This window comes from Carassius auratus, chromosome 25 (genome assembly GCF_003368295.1).
Source record: "Carassius auratus strain Wakin chromosome 25, ASM336829v1, whole genome shotgun sequence".
Taxonomy (NCBI): Eukaryota; Metazoa; Chordata; class Actinopteri; order Cypriniformes; family Cyprinidae; genus Carassius; species Carassius auratus.
The window spans coordinates 7,669,723-7,689,153 of record NC_039267.1 but is presented as its reverse complement, the minus strand read 5'-3'; the positions used below and the strand labels follow the sequence as shown (position 1 = coordinate 7,689,153).

General features: G+C 36.4%; 2 protein-coding genes and 1 long non-coding RNA gene across 4 annotated transcripts; 1 reads left to right on the top strand and 2 right to left on the bottom strand.

Annotated features, from left to right (window-relative positions):
• Nucleotides 1-130: 130 nt before the first annotated feature.
• On the bottom strand, nucleotides 131-5,423 carry LOC113043174 (uncharacterized). The gene is made up of 3 exons (XR_003275688.1): nucleotides 5,296-5,423; nucleotides 1,040-2,029; nucleotides 131-255 (listed from the first exon to the last, which is right to left on the bottom strand). It is a non-coding gene; the product is annotated as an uncharacterized LOC113043174 (long non-coding RNA).
• LOC113043173 (peptidyl-prolyl cis-trans isomerase B) lies at nucleotides 3,371-8,710 on the top strand. 2 transcript variants are annotated; one of them, XM_026202392.1, is made up of 10 exons: nucleotides 3,371-3,629; nucleotides 3,718-4,159; nucleotides 4,261-4,388; nucleotides 4,711-4,903; nucleotides 4,982-5,220; nucleotides 5,308-5,450; nucleotides 5,525-5,650; nucleotides 5,754-5,829; nucleotides 5,966-7,161; nucleotides 7,569-7,605. In XM_026202392.1, the coding sequence occupies exons 1-9, from the start codon at nucleotides 3,503-3,505 to the stop codon at nucleotides 6,187-6,189; spliced, it is 1,698 nt and encodes a 565-aa protein (XP_026058177.1). In that variant the 5' UTR covers nucleotides 3,371-3,502; the 3' UTR covers nucleotides 6,190-7,161; nucleotides 7,569-7,605. The 2 variants fall into 2 exon arrangements, with proteins under 2 accessions (XP_026058177.1, XP_026058178.1); XM_026202393.1 differs by lacking the exons at nucleotides 3,371-3,629; nucleotides 3,718-4,159; nucleotides 4,261-4,388; ... (3 more) ...; nucleotides 5,525-5,650; nucleotides 5,754-5,829 and adding exons at nucleotides 7,760-7,853; nucleotides 8,052-8,236; nucleotides 8,328-8,710 and having other exon boundaries at nucleotides 6,956-7,161; nucleotides 7,569-7,682.
• Nucleotides 8,711-9,004: 294 nt separating this feature from the next.
• LOC113043170 (sorting nexin-24-like) lies at nucleotides 9,005-17,723 on the bottom strand. The gene is made up of 6 exons (XM_026202390.1): nucleotides 17,556-17,723; nucleotides 11,190-11,378; nucleotides 10,203-10,297; nucleotides 10,010-10,048; nucleotides 9,861-9,928; nucleotides 9,005-9,767 (listed from the first exon to the last, which is right to left on the bottom strand). The coding sequence occupies exons 1-6, from the start codon at nucleotides 17,643-17,645 to the stop codon at nucleotides 9,574-9,576; spliced, it is 675 nt and encodes a 224-aa protein (XP_026058175.1). The 5' UTR covers nucleotides 17,646-17,723; the 3' UTR covers nucleotides 9,005-9,573.
• Between the last annotated feature and the right edge of the window lie 1,708 nt (nucleotides 17,724-19,431).

Below are 19,431 nucleotides of genomic sequence, written 5' to 3'. Positions count from 1 at the left end.
ATAAGAGGCTCGGAGCGCGGGGATCGGACGGAAGGATGTGCTGCGGTCTTGTGTCTGCTGTGGCCATGATTCGATGTGTTCGGCCCGTCTCTCCTCCTGGTGTCCTGATCTGTGATTCTTTCTTTCTGTCCTTCAGGCTGAGAAGCATTGAATAAAGACGAAGGGGGCGGAGTAACGGTGTGTGTGTGTTTCAGACTCTCTCTCTCTCTCTCTCTCTCTGTGACTGACTTTTGCTGATATTGTTTTTCTGCTTTCCTAGAGGGAAAACAGAAAGGTAAAGTGAGATTTATATATTAATAATACCCACCATACTGAGACTTTATGCAGAGAATATGATACAGAATATAGAATAGATAAACTGTGTGTGTGTGTGTGTGTGTGTGTGTGTGTATATATATATATATATATATATATATATATATATATATATATATATATATATATATTTACACCTGCCAAGTATTTATTTATTTAAATATTTTTTCTTTATTTCTACCGTTTTATTTCTAATAAAATGTTTTTCAATCAATTTTATTAAGTCAAGAAGCCTTTATTTAGATAAAAAAACTATACACACATTTATTTGAATATTTATTTTTTGTCTCTTTATTACTCTGCATTTTGATTTCTCAGCATTTTTTTATTATTATTTTTTTTTTTTAAATGGGGGGGGGTCTTGCCTTTTTATATAAAACTGGATCAACATGCATGGAACACTTGAGCTCTGATGCAAAATAATTTGCATGGAAACTGTTTTGCTCATTTGTTCAGCATGGAGTCAGATTAATTTGAATAAACGTTCAAAGATCTACAAGCAAAGATCTATTCATTTAAAACAGCAAAGATGCCTCCAGCTTTGTTCATGAGCCAAATGTCTTGGGTTATGGCCCTCATAAATAATCCAGTAAACTTTGACCAAGTTTAGCTGACCAGAAATAACCAAAATATACAGATTAAATATTCCTGATTCAAGTGAGTTCTTCTGACTGCAGAATGCTTCACCTGCAATTTAGACAGTTAGACATGCCTGAAACCTCACCCTGCACATTCTGCCTCAGCCAATCAGCTTTGTTTTCTTTTGTTTGCTTCTGTTTGGATCCTGCATGGTGTAATTTAGCCACTGATTGGTGGAGGGGAAGTTTGAGTCAAACAGACTCCAGACTGAGCCGTTTGTCTTTGTTTGATCTGGAGAGCACTGGGAATCTGGACGGTCCTGTGTTGTGGTGAGCGGTCGGGCAGCGGATTTCAGACTCGAGCAGTAACTGTGTGCATGTGTGTTGCTCCAAGATTTGCATCTCAGATGAAAGTTGGCCTCAGATGCACCCTGGAATCAGATATCATGGGAGACAAACTGCTCCCTAGCGGTGGAAATGCAAGTGTAGGTCACAGTTATTCAGCTCAGCAGTGCCAGAACATCATGCAAACGAATACAGATCATCCAAATGTTTGAATGAACAAGTTCTGAATCAGGATTTGTTTCTTTGATTCTTTGAATGTTTTAAATTCAAGCTACTGTTTTTATGTCTGTCCATTTAAAAGCAAAATAATTATCATAATTTATAGAATGTATGTTCTACTACATTCCTTCTCTAACCTGTATTGTGTGATTGACAGTACTGAAAAAAAAAATTATGTAACAAAGATTTCAAACAAAAGGACTGATGAATTATTTATATGCTAGCATTTCCTTGATCCTTAGACATGTTACGGTTTCATTTTTCTCTTGGACATCAAACAAAGATTTGTTTTAAAATGTTTCATTCAGGTATTTCAGCCCCTCAGGCGTCTGGCAGAGTTTTTGCCGCAACTATTTCAAGTTCAGCACTGAAACCTGCACAGAAAAGTTCCCTACACTCAACAAATTAAAAACAGCAGGAACCACAAAGGACAAAGAAAGACGTGGTGTGTGTGAGAGAGAAAGTGATTGAGGTGACCACAGAGAAATGCAGATAACAGAATGGTATATTACCAGCGTTTGATCGTGGGTCACATGTCTGCGTTCTCCAGCGAGAGCGTGTTTGTGATATGCCTGAAAGTGATACGACAAACACATCCTTCATTTCAAATGATGACAGGAGAGATCAATCTGACACGGAAAACAGAAACAGCTGCCATGAAAGGGTGCCATAAACCTAGACAATATTACAAACTATAGAAAGACAGACGGACGGACAGACAGACAGACAGACAGACAGATAGATAGATAGATAGACAGACAGACAGACAGACAGACAGACAAACAGACAGATAGATAGATAGACAGACAGACAGACAGACAGACAGACAGATCGAGAGAGAGAGAGAGAGAGAGAGAGACATACATACAGACAGATAGATAGACAGATAGATAGATAGATAGATAGATAGATAGATAGATAGATAGATAGATAGATAGATAGATAGAATACAGACAGACAGACAGACAGATAGATAGATAGACATAGATAGATAGATAGACAGACAGACAGACAGACAGACAGGACAGACAGACAGATAGATAGATAGATAGACAGACAGACAGACAGACAGACAGATCGAGAGAGAGAGAGAGAGAGAGAGAGACATACATACAGACAGATAGATAGACAGATAGATAGATAGATAGATAGATAGATAGATAGATAGATAGATAGATAGATAGATAGATAGAATACAGACAGACAGACAGACAGATAGATAGATAGATAGACATAGATAGATAGATAGACAGACAGACAGACAGACAGACAGACAGATAGATAGATAGATAGATAGATAGATAGATAGATAGATAGATAGATAGATAGATAGATAGATAGATAGATAGATAGAAGACAGGCAGAAAGATAGACAGAAAGACAGACAGAAAGACAGACAGATAGAGAGATAGATATAGAGAGAGAGACAGACAGACAGACAGAAAGACTGACAGATAGATAGATAGATAGATAGATAGATAGATAGATAGATAGATAGATAGATCAAGAGAGAGACATACAGACAGACAGATAGATAGATAGATAGATAGATAGATAGATAGATAGATAGATAGATAGATAGATAGATAGATAGATAGATAGATAGATACAGATACAGCATGCTATCATTGTCACATGATCTTTAGAACATTATTGCATCATAAAACAATTATTTCATATTCTTAAAGTCTACTTTTGTGTAAAAAATTATGTAATCATAAGAAAAGAAAAAAGAGATGATTGCGTTGAGGGAGACAAAACCTCCTATGCTTTAATTGTATACTGCACATTACGTCACATTTAGTAATTCTAGATACATTTGCTAGGTAGATTAAATAATCTTCATAATGTGTACAATATTTAAACTGCACCCTGCAGATATAGTAGGCAGTATGACAATGTGCTGTTCCAAATGCAGCCTCAATTATGTAACGGTGTTTTGCTCCCATCTAGTGTTGCATCTGGGAATTGTTATTATGCACTCATTTTCACTGGTTCACTGTTAGCCAATCATGCAGAGGTCGCTAATGAGCTGTTGTTGATTAATGAGAACGCTTGATGAGTGTGAGTCACATCTGCAACGAGGAAACGAATACATGGCTTCAGTTCGGGATAAGGTTGCTGCATTAAATATAGTGGGGAAATTATACAGTCCCCTTAACACGCCTCTTGGTAAAATTTGTTTTAGGTTTAAGATAACGTGTATTAATTTTAAGCACTTAATGACACAGTAAAATACATTTTTTGTTTGTTTGTTTAGATCACAGATTGATCAGCAGACCTCAAGATGTACAAACCAACAAGGTTGAAAAGAAAGAAATCTGGAGCCACATTATCACTGCTCTACAAGCCCAAGTGAAGGTCAAGAAACGCAGACAGCATCTAAGATCTCACGATAACTGTTTTCTGGGCTCGGATGCAGTGGATGTCATTCAGGATTATCTGACCCAGAATAAGGTTCTTGGAGATGCCCAGGTTTCCAGAGCCATGGTTGCACGGTTGTGCCAGGTGCTGTTGGACTGTAAGGTGTTTGAGGTGGTGGGAACCAAAGTTTTGGGGAAGACCAGTAAACCAGGAGGCTTCCAGGACAGCAGCAGCAGTCTCTACAGATTCCTAAAGATGGAGGATCCGTGCCTGGACGTGCTAGAAATGGAGCTTTTCCCTCCCACTGAAGAGAGTTCGATGAACGTCACACCATGCAGGTGTTTCAGATCACTGTAGATGTTTTCTAATGTAGCACTGAATCATTTTATTCTAAATTTAAATTCTAATGATTCGTATTTTTATTTTTTACCTTTTTTAGGCAGGACATCCTGTTATTCTCCCATAGTACACCTGTGAAACCAGACCACGTGTTGGATCGTCTCATGGAGAAGCTGGACTTGACTGGACTTGTCGGTTCTCCTCCCACTGAATGTCTTCCTCCATCTGGTAAGAGCTTTGTTCAGATTCTGCTTATGTTTGTGGTACAAAGGCTGTGTTTGTAATGGACCAATCCAATGGTAATCTACCAACTATTCTACTATTTTTATTTTTTTGCATATGTATACTAAGCTTGGACAATATCATTTACATTCATGCCAACAAAGCAATATTGAATTGGGGATAAATATTGAGTCAAAAATGCATGTTAAATGAGTCAAAGTTTTAAACTAAATGCAGTGAATACAGAAACTACTGTGCACATCAGCAGACCTTTCAAAAAAGCCTTTAGGTGCAACTTTAACCAATATTGATGTGAACTCTCCTTCAGTGGTCCGAGAGGTGTGGCACGAGCAGACCGTGCGGAAGCTGTCTCAGCTGATAGATCTCCCCCTGCTGGAGGGAGTGCTGAACTGCGCAAAGATCGTTTCTCCACCGTCTCGTGGCAGTAATAATGAGCCTGACCTTCTCTACACCAGCAACTACCTCGACCGTGAGGTTCTCAAGGCCTTCAAAGAATCACAGTGAGACCTCTTCACATTTAAACTCAAGAAATCAGACAATGAGGCTCCGACAGGCCTAACTGGCTTTCCTCCCCCCAGAGCTGATGTTTGGCTGTGGGCAGCCATAGACCTGCTGGATTTCCTTCCGGATCAGCTTGTGGTGGAGGTGAGCAGAGAGCTGCCCACATTCTCCTGTGAGGAAGAGGATGGCCAGGGGATGGATGAATGTAAACTGCTGCTGTTCCATGTGCTGGACAAACACTACGGACACATGGAGCACAAGCCTCTCCTCTGTGATAGCATGGCAGATGTCTACACTGAGATCATGAATCTCCTGAGTGAATAACGCTCTTCAAATGATTAATTCTTTACAAAAAACAACTATGCTTTGTGGCAATTTTTCCTGTGTTTACCTGTATATCCAGCTAATGGGAAGTTTGAACAAGCGTTGGAAGTCCTGCAGCTGACGCTGAAGCTGCTGTCTGCGTCTGCACGTGAGGAACTGCGCAGGCTGCTGGAGTTTATGGCCACAGCTGCAGATGCTGCAAACGTCCGGCTGCACAAAGAAGTAAAGAGTCGTTAATGCATGTGTTGTGCTCTTCATACATTTCTCAACCATTTACACTTGTTTTGGATTTTCAGATTGAAAATCGAATGGTTGTGAAGAAGACCTTCACCAGAGCCGTCATCCAGAGCAAGAGTCTGACCAAAGAAAAGACAGACCTGCTGATGCTCTTCATGCTCGACAATCACCAGGAGATCTTCAAGGTTTCTTTTATTTCGTGAATTAAGACCGCATTGGTCACTAATGATATAATACAGACCTAATTATTTTTCGGCTGTTTTGCGTCATCATACTTGCTTTTATTAGATTCCAGGTTCCCTTCACAAACTTGTCAGTGAGAAACTGGATGACATTGTGAAAAAGAGAGATCCTTCCAAAACTGGTATGATATTTACAGTGTTAATTTAGCCTTAAATTAGCTTTACGTTTTCAGTTTTAGTCATATATGCACAGAAACATATGTTTTTTAAATACTGTACTAAAATACTATACTGATTTGTCTTCTCTACGTATATTAGATCCCCTGTTTTGTCAGCGAGTGCCAAGAGACCTGTACACAGAGACCATAAAGGACTCCACTAAAAACGAGCTGTACTCTCTCTTGAAAAACATTGACGAAAACACCAGGTATTCCCTGAAAGAGAAGAAACGGCTGCTGGCACAGTTTTATAAGGGCCATCCAGACATCTTCATGCAGTATTTTGGGTCTAGAATAAGCACATTAAACCTACTTGAAGATTAAGTTAACTTTGTCATGTTAATGTGTTTTTTTTTTGTATGCAAATAAATAAAATGTTTTAAGTGTCAAAAAAAAGAATAAAGTATGTGTCTTTGAATCGTCAATATATGGTATTCCACCTTCATAACGGGACATTTGTTATGGATAGACCTACAACTACATTACGATTCATAAACTATATAGAAAATACCCACAGAAGTGGGAATATGACACTGACAGGAGTTATATATTCATATCATACACCAAAAAAGTGTTAAAAGACGAAACCCATCACCCTGTCAGATATTATTACCACAAACTCGAGATGGGAGAAACTTTTGTCTCGACTAGCCTTTTTTTTAGCAGCCTAAATTTGTGGTGTATTGTTTTAACTTGAGGTACTTATATTTATGTTGTAAGCATTTTTTACTCCATTACATTCGCTAAATGTCTGCATGCCATTATACACATCAGCTTCTTGCTTTTGTCTCGTCGTGCGCCTTTAATGCCGATACGTCTCCACTGAAAACCCTGTGGCTCCGTCCATTCCTTACGCGTTTCAAACTCTGATTGGCTCTTCAATCCTTGACAGACAAACGCTCGCCCAATCAGCATCTCATGTGTCAGGACACGTCATCTAGAGCGGAGTGCGCTCCCGGCGCCTGTTTTCAGATCAGTTCATCGTGCGCACAGCATCTTAGGTTCCCACAGTGAGTTGATTAATTTAGCTGTTCCTGGATCAGCTCTAGCGCTCAAATCTCAATGTTGAGGAATTCTGGGCTCAAATCTCCTCCCCGGATGCCCCACAAACCCGAATACACAATCTTCGCCACACATACAGTTTTTTGGGGGGTTGTTCATATGGTGCGGATCTGCGAGAGGAGGATGAAGTTTCTGGTGGCAGTCACATTGATCGTCGGCTCGGTAATTTTCCTGCTTTTCCCGAGCGGGTCAGAGGCGGATGAGAAGAAAAAAGGACCGAAAGTCACGGCCAAGGTACAAAAACAATGCGCTGCTCTGCTCTATTCACTGCAACGCCGTGTCTGGCCTATTGCACACAAATAACACAATTCGAATTCGAATCTAATGTTGCGTTCACACTTAATATATCGGGCTAGATTCGCGTAGCCTAGTGCTTTTTGCTTGAAAACCACTTTTTTTTTCTTCTTTTTTTTTTTTCTTCTTTTTTTTTGGTGCATTTAACTTACCGAAGTTCATTGGTGTTGTGCGAAATATAGGAAGACTGATAACACCACGCACATGTTTTATAATATAATCATAAGTATCGCATTAATATTTGTCTAATGATAACTCCGTGTTTTATGAAGTGGATTCACCATAATGCATAGGCAGAACTGATTTGTGATGTTCTGGTGTGACTCTGGATTTGGTCGTTTTCCCAGGTGTACTTTGACATAAGGATCGGTGATGAGGATGCAGGGCGGATTGTCATTGGACTCTTTGGAAAGACGGTCCCAAAAACAACAGAAAATTTCCTCCAGCTGGCTACTGGGGAGGTGAAGTTTTTTTTTTTTCTCTCGCCATTCATGATTCACAGTAAAATGAGTCTGAAATTCGCAATTCTGATTTCCAGAAAGGGTTTGGTTACAAGGGCAGCAAGTTCCACCGTGTGATCAAAGACTTCATGATCCAGGGAGGAGATTTCACTAAAGGAGATGGAACTGGAGGTATCACAATACTAAAATCCCTTTTGTTTAAGATGAATACCATGTTTTATCGTAATGTTCTTCGGTATGTTTTTTGAGGCCCCGCCTGGTCCACCCCACCCCGGTTTTTTTTTTTTTTTTTTTTTTTTTTGCTTGAAACCCTGCCTCAGTTTATCATCTGAAGAAGTATTACTTGATTTCTAACACCTCTTTATTTAGGTAAGAGCATCTATGGAGACCGTTTCCCTGATGAGAACTTCAAGCTGAAGCATTATGGTCCTGGTTGGCTCAGCATGGCCAATGCCGGCAAAGACACCAACGGCTCCCAGTTCTTCATCACCACGGTCCAGACTCCATGGCTGGATGGCAAACATGTTGTGTTCGGCAAAATCTTGGAGGGCATGGTGAGCATCTCAACTTTATTTAATCTGTGGAGATTAAGTCATGTGTGCATTTAACTCCAGTGTCTGTGCTACGTGTCCTGCTGTCTTCTAGGATGTGGTGAGAACGATTGAGAACACAAAGACTGATGGGAGAGATAAACCTCTCAAGGACGTCATGATCCACGACTGCGGCAAAATCGAGGTGGAAAAGCCTTACGCAGTAGCTAAAGAGTAATTTAATTTTGGGGGGATGACAGGACTCTGGGTTTAAGGGGATTGAATTGGGTGCCACTAGAGTTTTAGTGAAAAGAGAGAGTACGTGTATGTGCTCGCTGGAGCTCCGCCCCCTCGTGGGACCATCACGCACCAGTCCTGATCCGCAGAGCGGCACATCCTGGGTCCAGTTCAAACCGGCATTCCACAGGGTCAGATTCCTGACCCACTCCAACCTGCTTTTGTAAACAAATCTTCAATAAAGGATCCAGGTTTTCTTAATGCTGTTGTGTTGCTTGAATAAACGCCTCGTCTTTTTGACCGTGAACAAATCAGACACACTTTTTATTCAGTAGAAATACTTTTAATAAAAATGCTTAAAGGTGTTTTATAGTACAGGTAAATATCTTGGCACAGTAAATATATGTATGTGTGTGTGTGTATGTGTGTGTATATATATATATATATATATATATATATATATATATATATATATATATATATATATATATATATATATAATTATGATGAACACATAAAATGAATGCAAATAAGAAATGAAAGCAAAAAAAAAAGCTTAAATGTAATATTTTTAGGACCATTAAAATTTGTTTATGACAATAAAAATATGCACAAATTAGATTTTGGTAAAGGAAAAAAAAAAAAAAAAGTATAAATCAAATTAAATACAACATATTGCAACGATATATGACTGCATCTGGATTTTATTTAAATTTAAATCTATATTTTTGTGCCTTTTATGTTTGGCATGGCGTCTAAAAAAATGAAGAGAATACTAAAATGCAAAAAAAAAAAAATTACATGTCTTTTTAGATTTTTGCACAAAAACTTGATTTTTATATGGTAAAAATAAACTAAAATTATCAAATTAAATTCAGTACAACATATTGCAATGATGAATAATTGCTTTAAATATTTACATTTAAATCTAGTTAATGTGCATGGTAAAGTTGACTTTCGAAATATGTCTTTTATTTTTTAACTAAGCTTTTGAGATGAAAATGACCTAGACAGTTTTTGTGAGATTCACATGATAAAATATGACAAGCCTATTGATGAAAAATTCAGTCGACATAAACATGCGAAGCAGATGGAGTTGCCAGGCAACAGTGCAGTGACTGCACTCATCTTCTCTGTGACTCTGGCAGTGAGCTGATATTGCTTCTGTTTATGGTAATAGTGGGGATTTTGGGATGCACGGGCAGCTCCGGTGCACAGGTGATGCTGCTGGGTTTACCACAGCTCTTTTTGAAACTCACTCTGACGTCTCTGGGGTACAAACCCTGCAGGACGCCGGCCACCACGATATCAGGGAGGTCTGGGGGAAATGACAACAGTAGAATGTTTAATTTGGGTGTAAAGCAAAATACATTTCTGTAACGACATAATCACAGTAATCTGTAAGGGTTACCTGATCTGGATTCAAGCTGGTATGGGTCAGCCGAGAAACCAACTACTCGCTGACTGAATAACTTAAAACTACAGGAAAACAATGTTCAGAATCAGTCGATCTAAATTTGATTCCACATTTATGAACAAAAGAGATGAGGATGAACATACCTGTATCCCTGCTCTTGACAGTCATCTGATTGGTTTTCACTGAAATATGACGATTACGGAATTAATAACAAGCCTGAAAGCACTATATATTATTACTAGATTACATATTGTTAATTCATTAGCTGAATTTCCATAGTAAATATTTAGATGCATTGCTATATTTCAGTTATGGTGCTCCAGTGTAAATACATACTCAGAGCTGCAGTTTTTGCTCGCCGAATGAAAATGTTTGACCTGCAGGAAATCCAGGAGCTCTTGAGGAACAGCGTCAGAACGATACAGAATCTCCTGCAATTGGCAGCCAATTAAATAATTACAACCTCAGTTTGACATTATAATAAAATGATGATTGATATATTGCAACATATTTGGATACATTAAAATATATTTGCACACTTTAACAAGTTCAGTAAGGTAAGTTCAATACTACACACACGCACACACACATACATATATATATATATATATATATATATATATATATATATATATATATATATATATATATATATATTTCTATATATATATATATATATATATATATATATATTTCTATATATATATATATATATATATATATATTATACAGCGGGTAAAATAAGTATTGGACACGTCACCCTTTTTCTCAGTAAATGCTTTTCTTAAGGTGCTGTTGACATGAAATTTTCCCCAGATGTCAGTATCAGTCCAAGTTATTCATACATACTGTATATATGTTGTACATATATTGTTTGGTATATTATTTTTCTGTATATGATGAACATAGGTTAAAAACGTGCTTTATACAAAAAGATTGTGTGCAATACAGTATCCCATAATATGACCCTTAATAAGTACTATTTGTAATATATTATTGTAAACTATTAAAACTATTAAAAATAAATTCGGAAATTGAAATGAAGTTGAAAGAAATAAAAACAAATTAAGAATTTTTGCAACTACTAAAATGTATATAGAAAATCACAATAAAATGAATAATATAAATAAATTAAAGTGAAATAAAAAATACCCCACACTGAAATTACTAAAACCTAAACTTAAAATAAAAAATTAAGCTAAAATTAATAAATATTCCACTTAATAAAATAGTAAATACTTTATAGCAGGATATAAAAGCAATAAAACAATCAAATAAATCAATATAATATGATAACATGAAATAAACACTAAATATCTCTACCTGGATGTAGTCCTCCAGTTCCTGTCGTCTCTGCTCCAGTGGTTTGGTTCGCAGGTGCTGGTTTCTCTTGCCGGGGAAATCAGGAGCTCGCAGAATCTTCTTCAGTTTCCGGTGGAGCGTCTGAAAATCACAGTGTCGCCGCAAAACAAAGTGTTTCCTTCCATTGAAGAGAATCTCCAACCTGAAGAGCTGAAAAAAACAACAACAACATAAAACCTTGTGTCATAAAAACTCAGAACAGACTTCTATAAATCTTTGGAGAGTGTAGTGACTGACTATTCGCCAGCAGGAGGCGCCAAAGCGTCTGCGGATAGTGTTGCATTAGCGCGCCCTCTAGTGCTCTAATGATGTTATTATTATAGGCTAAAACTTTCATATGAATAAACAATCATTCAGAAATACCAAAGACTATACACAGTGAATGACCTCATCCAAACCCACACACATATAACTGTGCAACCGTTTAGTCATATATGTGTCATATGAGTTTACACAGGTTAAATCAGCAGCACAGGTGTGGCCTTCTTCAGAATCAGGTAAGATCACACCCTTAAGCTTTGAGCGTCTCTTTAGAAAGACTTGTGGGTCCTTATTGTCCATGACACAAAGAAATACAACGTGACAGGACAGCTGTGTCTTACAGTGACATAAATCTGAGCTCCATGTGAGTGACCTTTCATGGAAAATTAGAAGCGATTGGGAATCAAAAAACATGATGTTGATTTCATTCATTTATTCATTTAAGTTCTATTTATATATTCAATATTTATATATAAATTATAGGAGTATAAGTATATAAATTTAAGTATTTTCTAAATGTATTCTGTATGCGTGTATACATAATAAATACACACGGAACACACACATATATTATATAAAAAACATTTTTATTTTGGATGCAATTAATCACGATTAATCATTGCCTAGCACTACTTTATTTTTACTTTATTATACAATTTTTAAAACATAGCATACATAATTGATTGTATACTACACAGTAGTACACAGAGTAGTACACTACACAGAGTTAGTACTCTTTTGCCAGTGTAACCTGTGTGTGTGTGTCTGTGTGTGTGTGTGTGTGCGTGCGTGGGGTTAGGCCACATTGTGAGTAGATCTGAGAATGAGCAGTTTCCCGTTTTCCACCGATAACAAAGGAACACAGAACACTCAGTTCCACCAAATATTTCCAACCGTGAGCTCAATCTTTCACTGCTCAACACCTCAGATATTGTTCACACTAAATCAGAGGCTGAGGGAGAGAGAGAGAAATAAAAATGATTGTGGTTCAAGCATGTTTTGACAAGTCAGTGCTCAAGCATGCTCAACACGCTGATGGGAACTATCTATGCAATGTGGTGAACTGAAAAACTGACAAGAGTTGTTCAAGAATTTAAAGGGACAGTTACCAAAAATAAAAATAAAAACATACAATAAAAGTGAATGGACTGTCGATATGTATATAAGTTTATAAATATATATACTATTTATTATTAATTTATTTATATTATAATATAAATATGTAAATAAACAAAGGAATACAATTTTACAGGAATATATATATATATATATATATATATATATATATATATATATATATATATATATATATATATTCTTTTTAAATAAATGTGTTATAAATGTATGAGTAATATTTATGTACATAAATACATTTTAATAAAAAATTATATTTTTTATGTATTTTAATATTAATGGACTTTTCCATACTACATTTATTATGTTACAATATTAACTGTATTACAGTATGTAAATTAATAAGATATTATTATTATTATTAAAGACAGAGTAAACTACAGAATTTCCATTTTTAGTTGAACTGTCCTTTTAAATCAGTGAATGCTACACAAGCTTTATGGGTAAAGTGAGAGAGTGCAGGCGGGTGGAGAGCATTCCTGGTTAACAATGAAGACACATGTCTCTTTTGGGCACCAGACTGTGTCGTGTTTATCGGGGTCACGAGGACTCGATTTAAACCCAGTTTCTCCGTCTCTCAATCTTATAGAGCTGTCATTGTTGCTGATATTTCCACTAAGATGAATAGATTTCCTCTCTTTCTCCATTCATCTCCAGTAGAGTAATACTCATCTCTCTCGACCGTGACCTCCGACCTGCATTCTTCTGAAGTTCTACAGCACTGTTCAGAGATGTTTTCCTGGTCTGCTCAGTCTGACAGGTGTGAGTGTGAGTGTGCGCCTGGCATTTCAGCTTTGACTGACATCAGCATGTTGCCGTGTGGTTGTGATTCAGCTGTGATTTAGCTCTTCTACTTTTAGCATCACACACAAACAACTGTTCCCGTTAAACCCTCTCATTCAGACCACAAAAACTCCTCACACAGCTCCACGTTATCCAATTCTGATAATAAACTGGACAAAGCCACTGATGATGTAAATAAAATGAGTCAAATCCATTTGATTTGGCTCCATATGATCTGATAAATGAACTAAAACTGCATCGTGTTATCTAGACGACACACAAAGCACAGTGACTCTCTTTCCTTCACTCTTGGCTGGGTCGGTTTTGGTTGCAGCTGGACAGTCTTACAGAACTGCCTCAGACTCCATGCAACACACTGGTTCTATTATTTATCTATGGAAGCTTATTTCCACCACAGAATAAAAAATATAAAAAAGGTCATTGCACATTTTTATCTCACAATTCAGAGTATTTTTTTTTCTCACAAGTGCAACTTTATGACTCACAATTTCTGTGATCTTTTTTTCCACTGAACTCTGAGTTTACATTTTAGAATTCTCAAAAAAAAAGAAAATATTCTGAGTCCACATCCCACAATTCTTTTTTGTTTTTGTTTTCTCCTCCAAACTTTTTGACACCTAAACTGACAACATAAACATACAAAATTTTTGAGTTCTATGAAAAAAGTCAGAATTGAGAGATATAAACTTCACAATTCTGAGAAAAAAGTCAGAACTGGAAGATGTAAACTTAAAATTCTGAGAAAAAAGTTATAATTGTGAGATTTAAACTGATTTATATGAAAAAAGCTTAAATTGCGACAACTCAATTTTTTTAAAAAAAAGTCAGAATCACGATATTAAAAAAAAGTCAGGACTGCGAAATAAATGTGCAATTGGAAAGATAAAAAAAAATCAACACTCACACTGAAAAAAGTCACGAGTTGCGAGATGTAAACTCAAAGTTCTCAAAAAAAAAAGAAACGAATGGCAAGAGGTAAACTTTCAATAATGAGACAAAAGTTTTAATTGTGAGATGTAAACTTGCAATTGCAAGATATAAACACATTTTGAAGAAAAGACATCGGTTATACAAATTAAGAAATTCAGAATTCTGAGAAAAAGTCAAAATTACAAGATGTACATGCACAAATATATAAATATAAAATCAGTAGAGAGTTGTGAGATGTAAACAGAATTCTGTGAAAAAATTCTGAATTGCAAGATGTAAGCTTTCAATTACAAGACATAAACTTGTAATTCTCAGAAATAAATCAAAACTGGGAGATGTTCACAAAAAAGTAAAAAAAAAGGTATGAGATGTAAACTTAAAATTCTGTTGAAAATTCAGAATTGCAAGATATAAACTGCAATTCGATAAAACAAAATCATAACTACAAGATGTAAATGCACAATTGTGAGATGTTTAAAAAATCACAATTCTGAGAAAAAAAGTAGAGTTCTGTGTAAAAAGTCTGAATTACAAGCTTGCAACTGCAAGATAAACTGATATTTCTGAGAGAAATTTAAGAATTGTGTAAATCAAAAAATTGCAATTAGTTTTTGTAACATGTTTATTTTGCACTGCTATGAATGGTGTCAAATCATCCAGAATCAGAAGTAAAAACATTCAGAGTTCTTGTTTACATGAGTCGAGAGGTTTCAAAAACGCTTCATGTTGAACATGTCCTGTCATATTCCTGCTCCATTCATTCCTGTAAGTGATGACAGAGTAGAGCTGCTGGAGTGCATCTCTTCTATAGAATTGCATATTTCATCATTTTTCCTTAGGCTTAAAGGGGTCATATGACGTCGCTAAAAAGAACATTATTTCGTGTATTTGGTCTGATGCAATGTGTAATGCGGTTTAAGGTGAAAAAAAAACATAATTTTCCACACACTGTACATTATTGTTTCTCCTCTATTCCCCACCTTTCTGAAACACGTTGATTATTACCAAGCTCCTCGTTCTGAAAAGCAAGGTGTGCTCTGATTGGCCAGCTGTCCAGTGCATTGTGATTGGCCGAATACCAAAAGCATGTGACAAAAATGTCACAGAAAATGGACAACGAAACACTCAGCGTCTCCACGACATGTCGGAGGCAACAGCGAGAATAAAAGTTACGCCTTCTTTCTTTGCGTGAACATTTGGGCGGCATTATGCAAATCTTCCCACGTCTTGACGTAGACATGTGGGGGCGTCTTAGAATGAGCCATTTTAGGAGGGCGTGTACTAGTTTAAACTTCGATTTGAGACTTTAGTCTTTGCAAATTTAAACATCTTCTTTATGCACCAAGAGCTTGTAACACTCTAAAGAGAAAGGAAAAATTGAAATAGCATCATATGACCCTTTTAAATTGGCTGGAGACACACCTTTGAGGGAAGCACTTAACTAAATTGTTACCTTATATTTTATTGCATTAAAAAGTCCTTTGTCTATTGTTCCAGTACTCTGAAATGCATGAAAATTGCTTGCATTTTTCTCATTTTTTGGTTCCTAGTAATGGGAACATTGCTGCAATGCAATCAAACTTATCAACGTTATGACAACAGGCTGAAAATATAAGTGCACAAAAAATTACCATTCATTAGACCGAAGGTCATCTCAATGGAGATCAACAGTGGCCACAGCTCTCTTGCATGTTTCCATTTCTAAAATGTTACAACCAACATTGCAATAGTACAAAAAAAATTACATTGCCATTGTATAAATGTTTGTTGTGTTGTCTGTAAAATGAATAAATGCTTCTAACTTTTGTTATGCATGTATTTAAAAAAGAATATACCATGTAAATTATAATGACAAATACAGTTAAGTAATTTGTTCACATTTTTTATCACAGACGACATCGTGATGTCACAGAATGTTGACAGTGCATCTGAAGTAATTTTAGTAATTTAGTAATTTAGCGCACAATCGGATACTTCAGTAACGTCCGTGGTTGCGGTTCTCTGCGAAGTGGTGCGCTTTTATACTATCACTGAATTAATGTAATATAATGTTTTATAGTTTCTATACTAAATAATATGTCAATCAGTACTGCATTTTCATATAGTTGATTTATTTATTACCTGGAGATTATTTGAAAATCACACAACGAACATTTTCGGAATCACGTGTTTACTGTCTTCTTGTTTCATCGGAGAAAACGTTTCTTGTCCATTGTAGGGATTTCCTGCACGTCACAAGTTATTGAGTCTGTTTTGGACTTTCTGAGCGAGAGCGCCCTCTTTCTTCGAGTATGAATGAAACATGCACTGCATGAGAGTGTGCAGCGCTTCCAAGTATACTTGCAGTTCTTTTTATTTTATTTAATAATACATAAATAATATATATATTTTATCTTGAATCAAATCTAGAAATCTCTACGTAAAAACAACTGCCCGAATAAAGTGCGGGGGACGAATTTACATTTTATATCGATACCGTATTTTTATTTTATTTAATAATACTTAAATAATATATATATTTGTATCTTGATTTAAATTTAGAAATCTCTACGTGAAAACAACTGACCGAATAAAGTGCGGGGGACGAATTTACTTTTTATAAATAAATACAAATATTTATTATATTCAAAATATAACTAACATAATTCTACAAAAATAAATAGCCTATAAACAAAGGTGCTTTATTCTCTTTCTTTCTTGCTGTTTGATTGGGAAAAGTTATTTTTTTATTTTACCTGACAGTAGGCTATTTATTTAAAAAAAAAAAAACGAGTGCCTTAAACGGTGTTTACAACAGCAACACCACCATACCCTGTAAACTCAATAATAATAATAACATTTCAATTTAAAATGGTCTGTTTCTTAATCAAACCAGCGTCACGCATGTGCTGTTATCAATACAGAAGCATCCGTTTCGATTCACATATCAGTAAGGAGCACAGTCCTGTTAAAATTCCTGTTCCATGTACCCCTTTATACTCTGAGCACCTGAATCCCCAAAGGTCCTGAACTGTATGGTATTTTGGGTGCACCTGTGGTTACCATAATAAGTTGGGAAGCCTCACGGAATGATTAATAATAACCATCAGCTTTCAAAATGAATGACAACTCCAAAAGCACGTGCAAAACGTCAAACGCGCTGCATAACATAACAGCCCTGAGGAACCACAAACAGAAACGAGTTTCGCTTTGACTTACTTTGCGCAATTTTCCCGTCTCGTCCACTTCCCTCATGAGAGACGGAATAAAGACCTCGATGACCGGAGACACACACTGATGATCCAACATCTCCACAGATCACGGACTGAACTGAAGATCAGCTCCGCGCGCTGGAGAACTCTCCAGAGCTCCTCCTCCACACACACACACACACACACACACACACACACACACACAATATCTCTCTCACACACACACTGTGAACTAAGAGATAGCATTGCAATAGGGAAAACATTGCTAATACAGGTAAACCATATATATATATATATATATATACATATATTGGGAACTATTTTATTTGAGGGTTAAATATAAAGAGTCCAGTGTCTGTTTGTTGTTTACTCAGATCAAGAGTCTGTCATGAGATCTCTCATTTATAAACACTTATTATCTTTAATAAGCTCTATAATGGATCTCGGAGAAGTTATGTAAAAGGGTATTTGTGTACCTATTTCATACAGAGTACAAATTAACATAATGTGTTCTTAGTTTCTACGAATGATATTGACTAAATCAATTTAGCGAAATACATAAACAAAATAAGTGTTTAGTAAAATGGTCATTCTATTTCAGGAAGGTCAAATGGTTAGCACTGGGCATCAGGACTAAACCTGATGTCCTAATTTCTTCTGGCTGACTGGAGAATAAATGATAATCACTTGATTTCCCATGACACATAGCCATTCATGCATTTACTGCTGACTAAACACACTCCAGTCTGAAGATCAGCCACATTCCTGATGCTCAAGTGTTATCCCAGCATTCCCACTTCATCCCAACCGTTTAATTCAATGCTCATCCAAGAAGAGCAACTGAACCCTGGACATTTTTTAACCTACAAATTGCTGGAAAATAAACAAGCCGAAAAGCTTAATGATTAATGAGTTTATAGTTTAAAGGCTTTTGGTGAAAGATTAATTCTGCTGCAGCGGTAATAATTTTACCGCAGTAAACCTTCAATGAGGTCACATGAAAGTGTCTCATCAAAGCTCAGAGGAACGATCATTTACGATAAGAGCATTAAATGAGAGCTGGAGCTTACGGCACAGAACAAATACTAAAAGAGGGAAGACCTACAGGATCACTTCCTTTTTTAGTCCACTGTCTGGATGTGGATCTTTTGGCTCAAGGTTTCACTAAAGACAACTATTAGGAAGTATTTTATGCAACCATGACCAGTTTTGCTAGATCTATCGATCTATCTATCTATCCATCTATCCATCTATCTATCTATCTATCTATCTATCTATCTATCTATCTATCTATCTATCTATCTATCTATCTATGTTTCTGTTTCTGTCTCTCTCTGTCTGTCTGTCTCTCTGTCTTTCTCTCTATCTATCTGTCTGTCTCTCTGTCTGTCTGTCTATCTATCTCTCTGTCTGTCTGTCTGTCTCTCTATCTATCTCTCTGTCTGTCTGTCTGTCTGTCTCTCTCTCTCTCTCTCTCTCTCTCTGTCTGTCTGTCTGTCTGTCTCTCTGTCTATATATCTGTCTGTCTTGTTTTCAGTTCCTTCACAGCCAGATTGAAGTTCCATGGGTGTGTTAGAGGACCTGGTTTCCTGGGGCCTGTTATTCGTACGTCGCTTATTACATCCGAGATCAAATGACACATTCAAGATGATATCATCGTGCTAATACTGATCCGGCTAATTGGGTTCTTCGAACACACCTGTTGTGTATGATTAGTATCGCTGGATTGAGTTATCTGAGATAATTGCATACGTTTAAATATTTCAGTGATTAAAACTGGCTGTGTTAGGCTGTTACGGACTACACCGAATTTTTATATATATATATATATATATATATATATATATATATATTAAATGTTTATCATTTTAAATTATTGTCCC

Excerpts from the sequence above, each read along its gene's own strand:
- LOC113043173 (XM_026202392.1), top strand. The coding sequence starts at position 3,503 with ATGAGAACGCTTGATGAGTGTGAGTCACATCTGCAACGAGGAAACGAA. Across the intron at positions 3,630-3,717 it reads TCCCCTTAACACGCCTCTTG|ATCACAGATTGATCAGCAGA; the intron begins GTAAAATTTGTT and ends TTGTTTGTTTAG. Across the intron at positions 5,651-5,753 it reads ATCACCAGGAGATCTTCAAG|ATTCCAGGTTCCCTTCACAA; the intron begins GTTTCTTTTATT and ends TGCTTTTATTAG.
- LOC113043170 (XM_026202390.1), bottom strand. The coding sequence starts at position 17,645 with ATGTTGGATCATCAGTGTGTGTCTCCGGTCATCGAGGTCTTTATTCCG. Across the intron at positions 10,298-11,189 it reads AACTGGAGGACTACATCCAG|GAGATTCTGTATCGTTCTGA; the intron begins GTAGAGATATTT and ends TGCCAATTGCAG. Across the intron at positions 9,768-9,860 it reads CCAGCTTGAATCCAGATCAG|ACCTCCCTGATATCGTGGTG; the intron begins GTAACCCTTACA and ends CATTTCCCCCAG.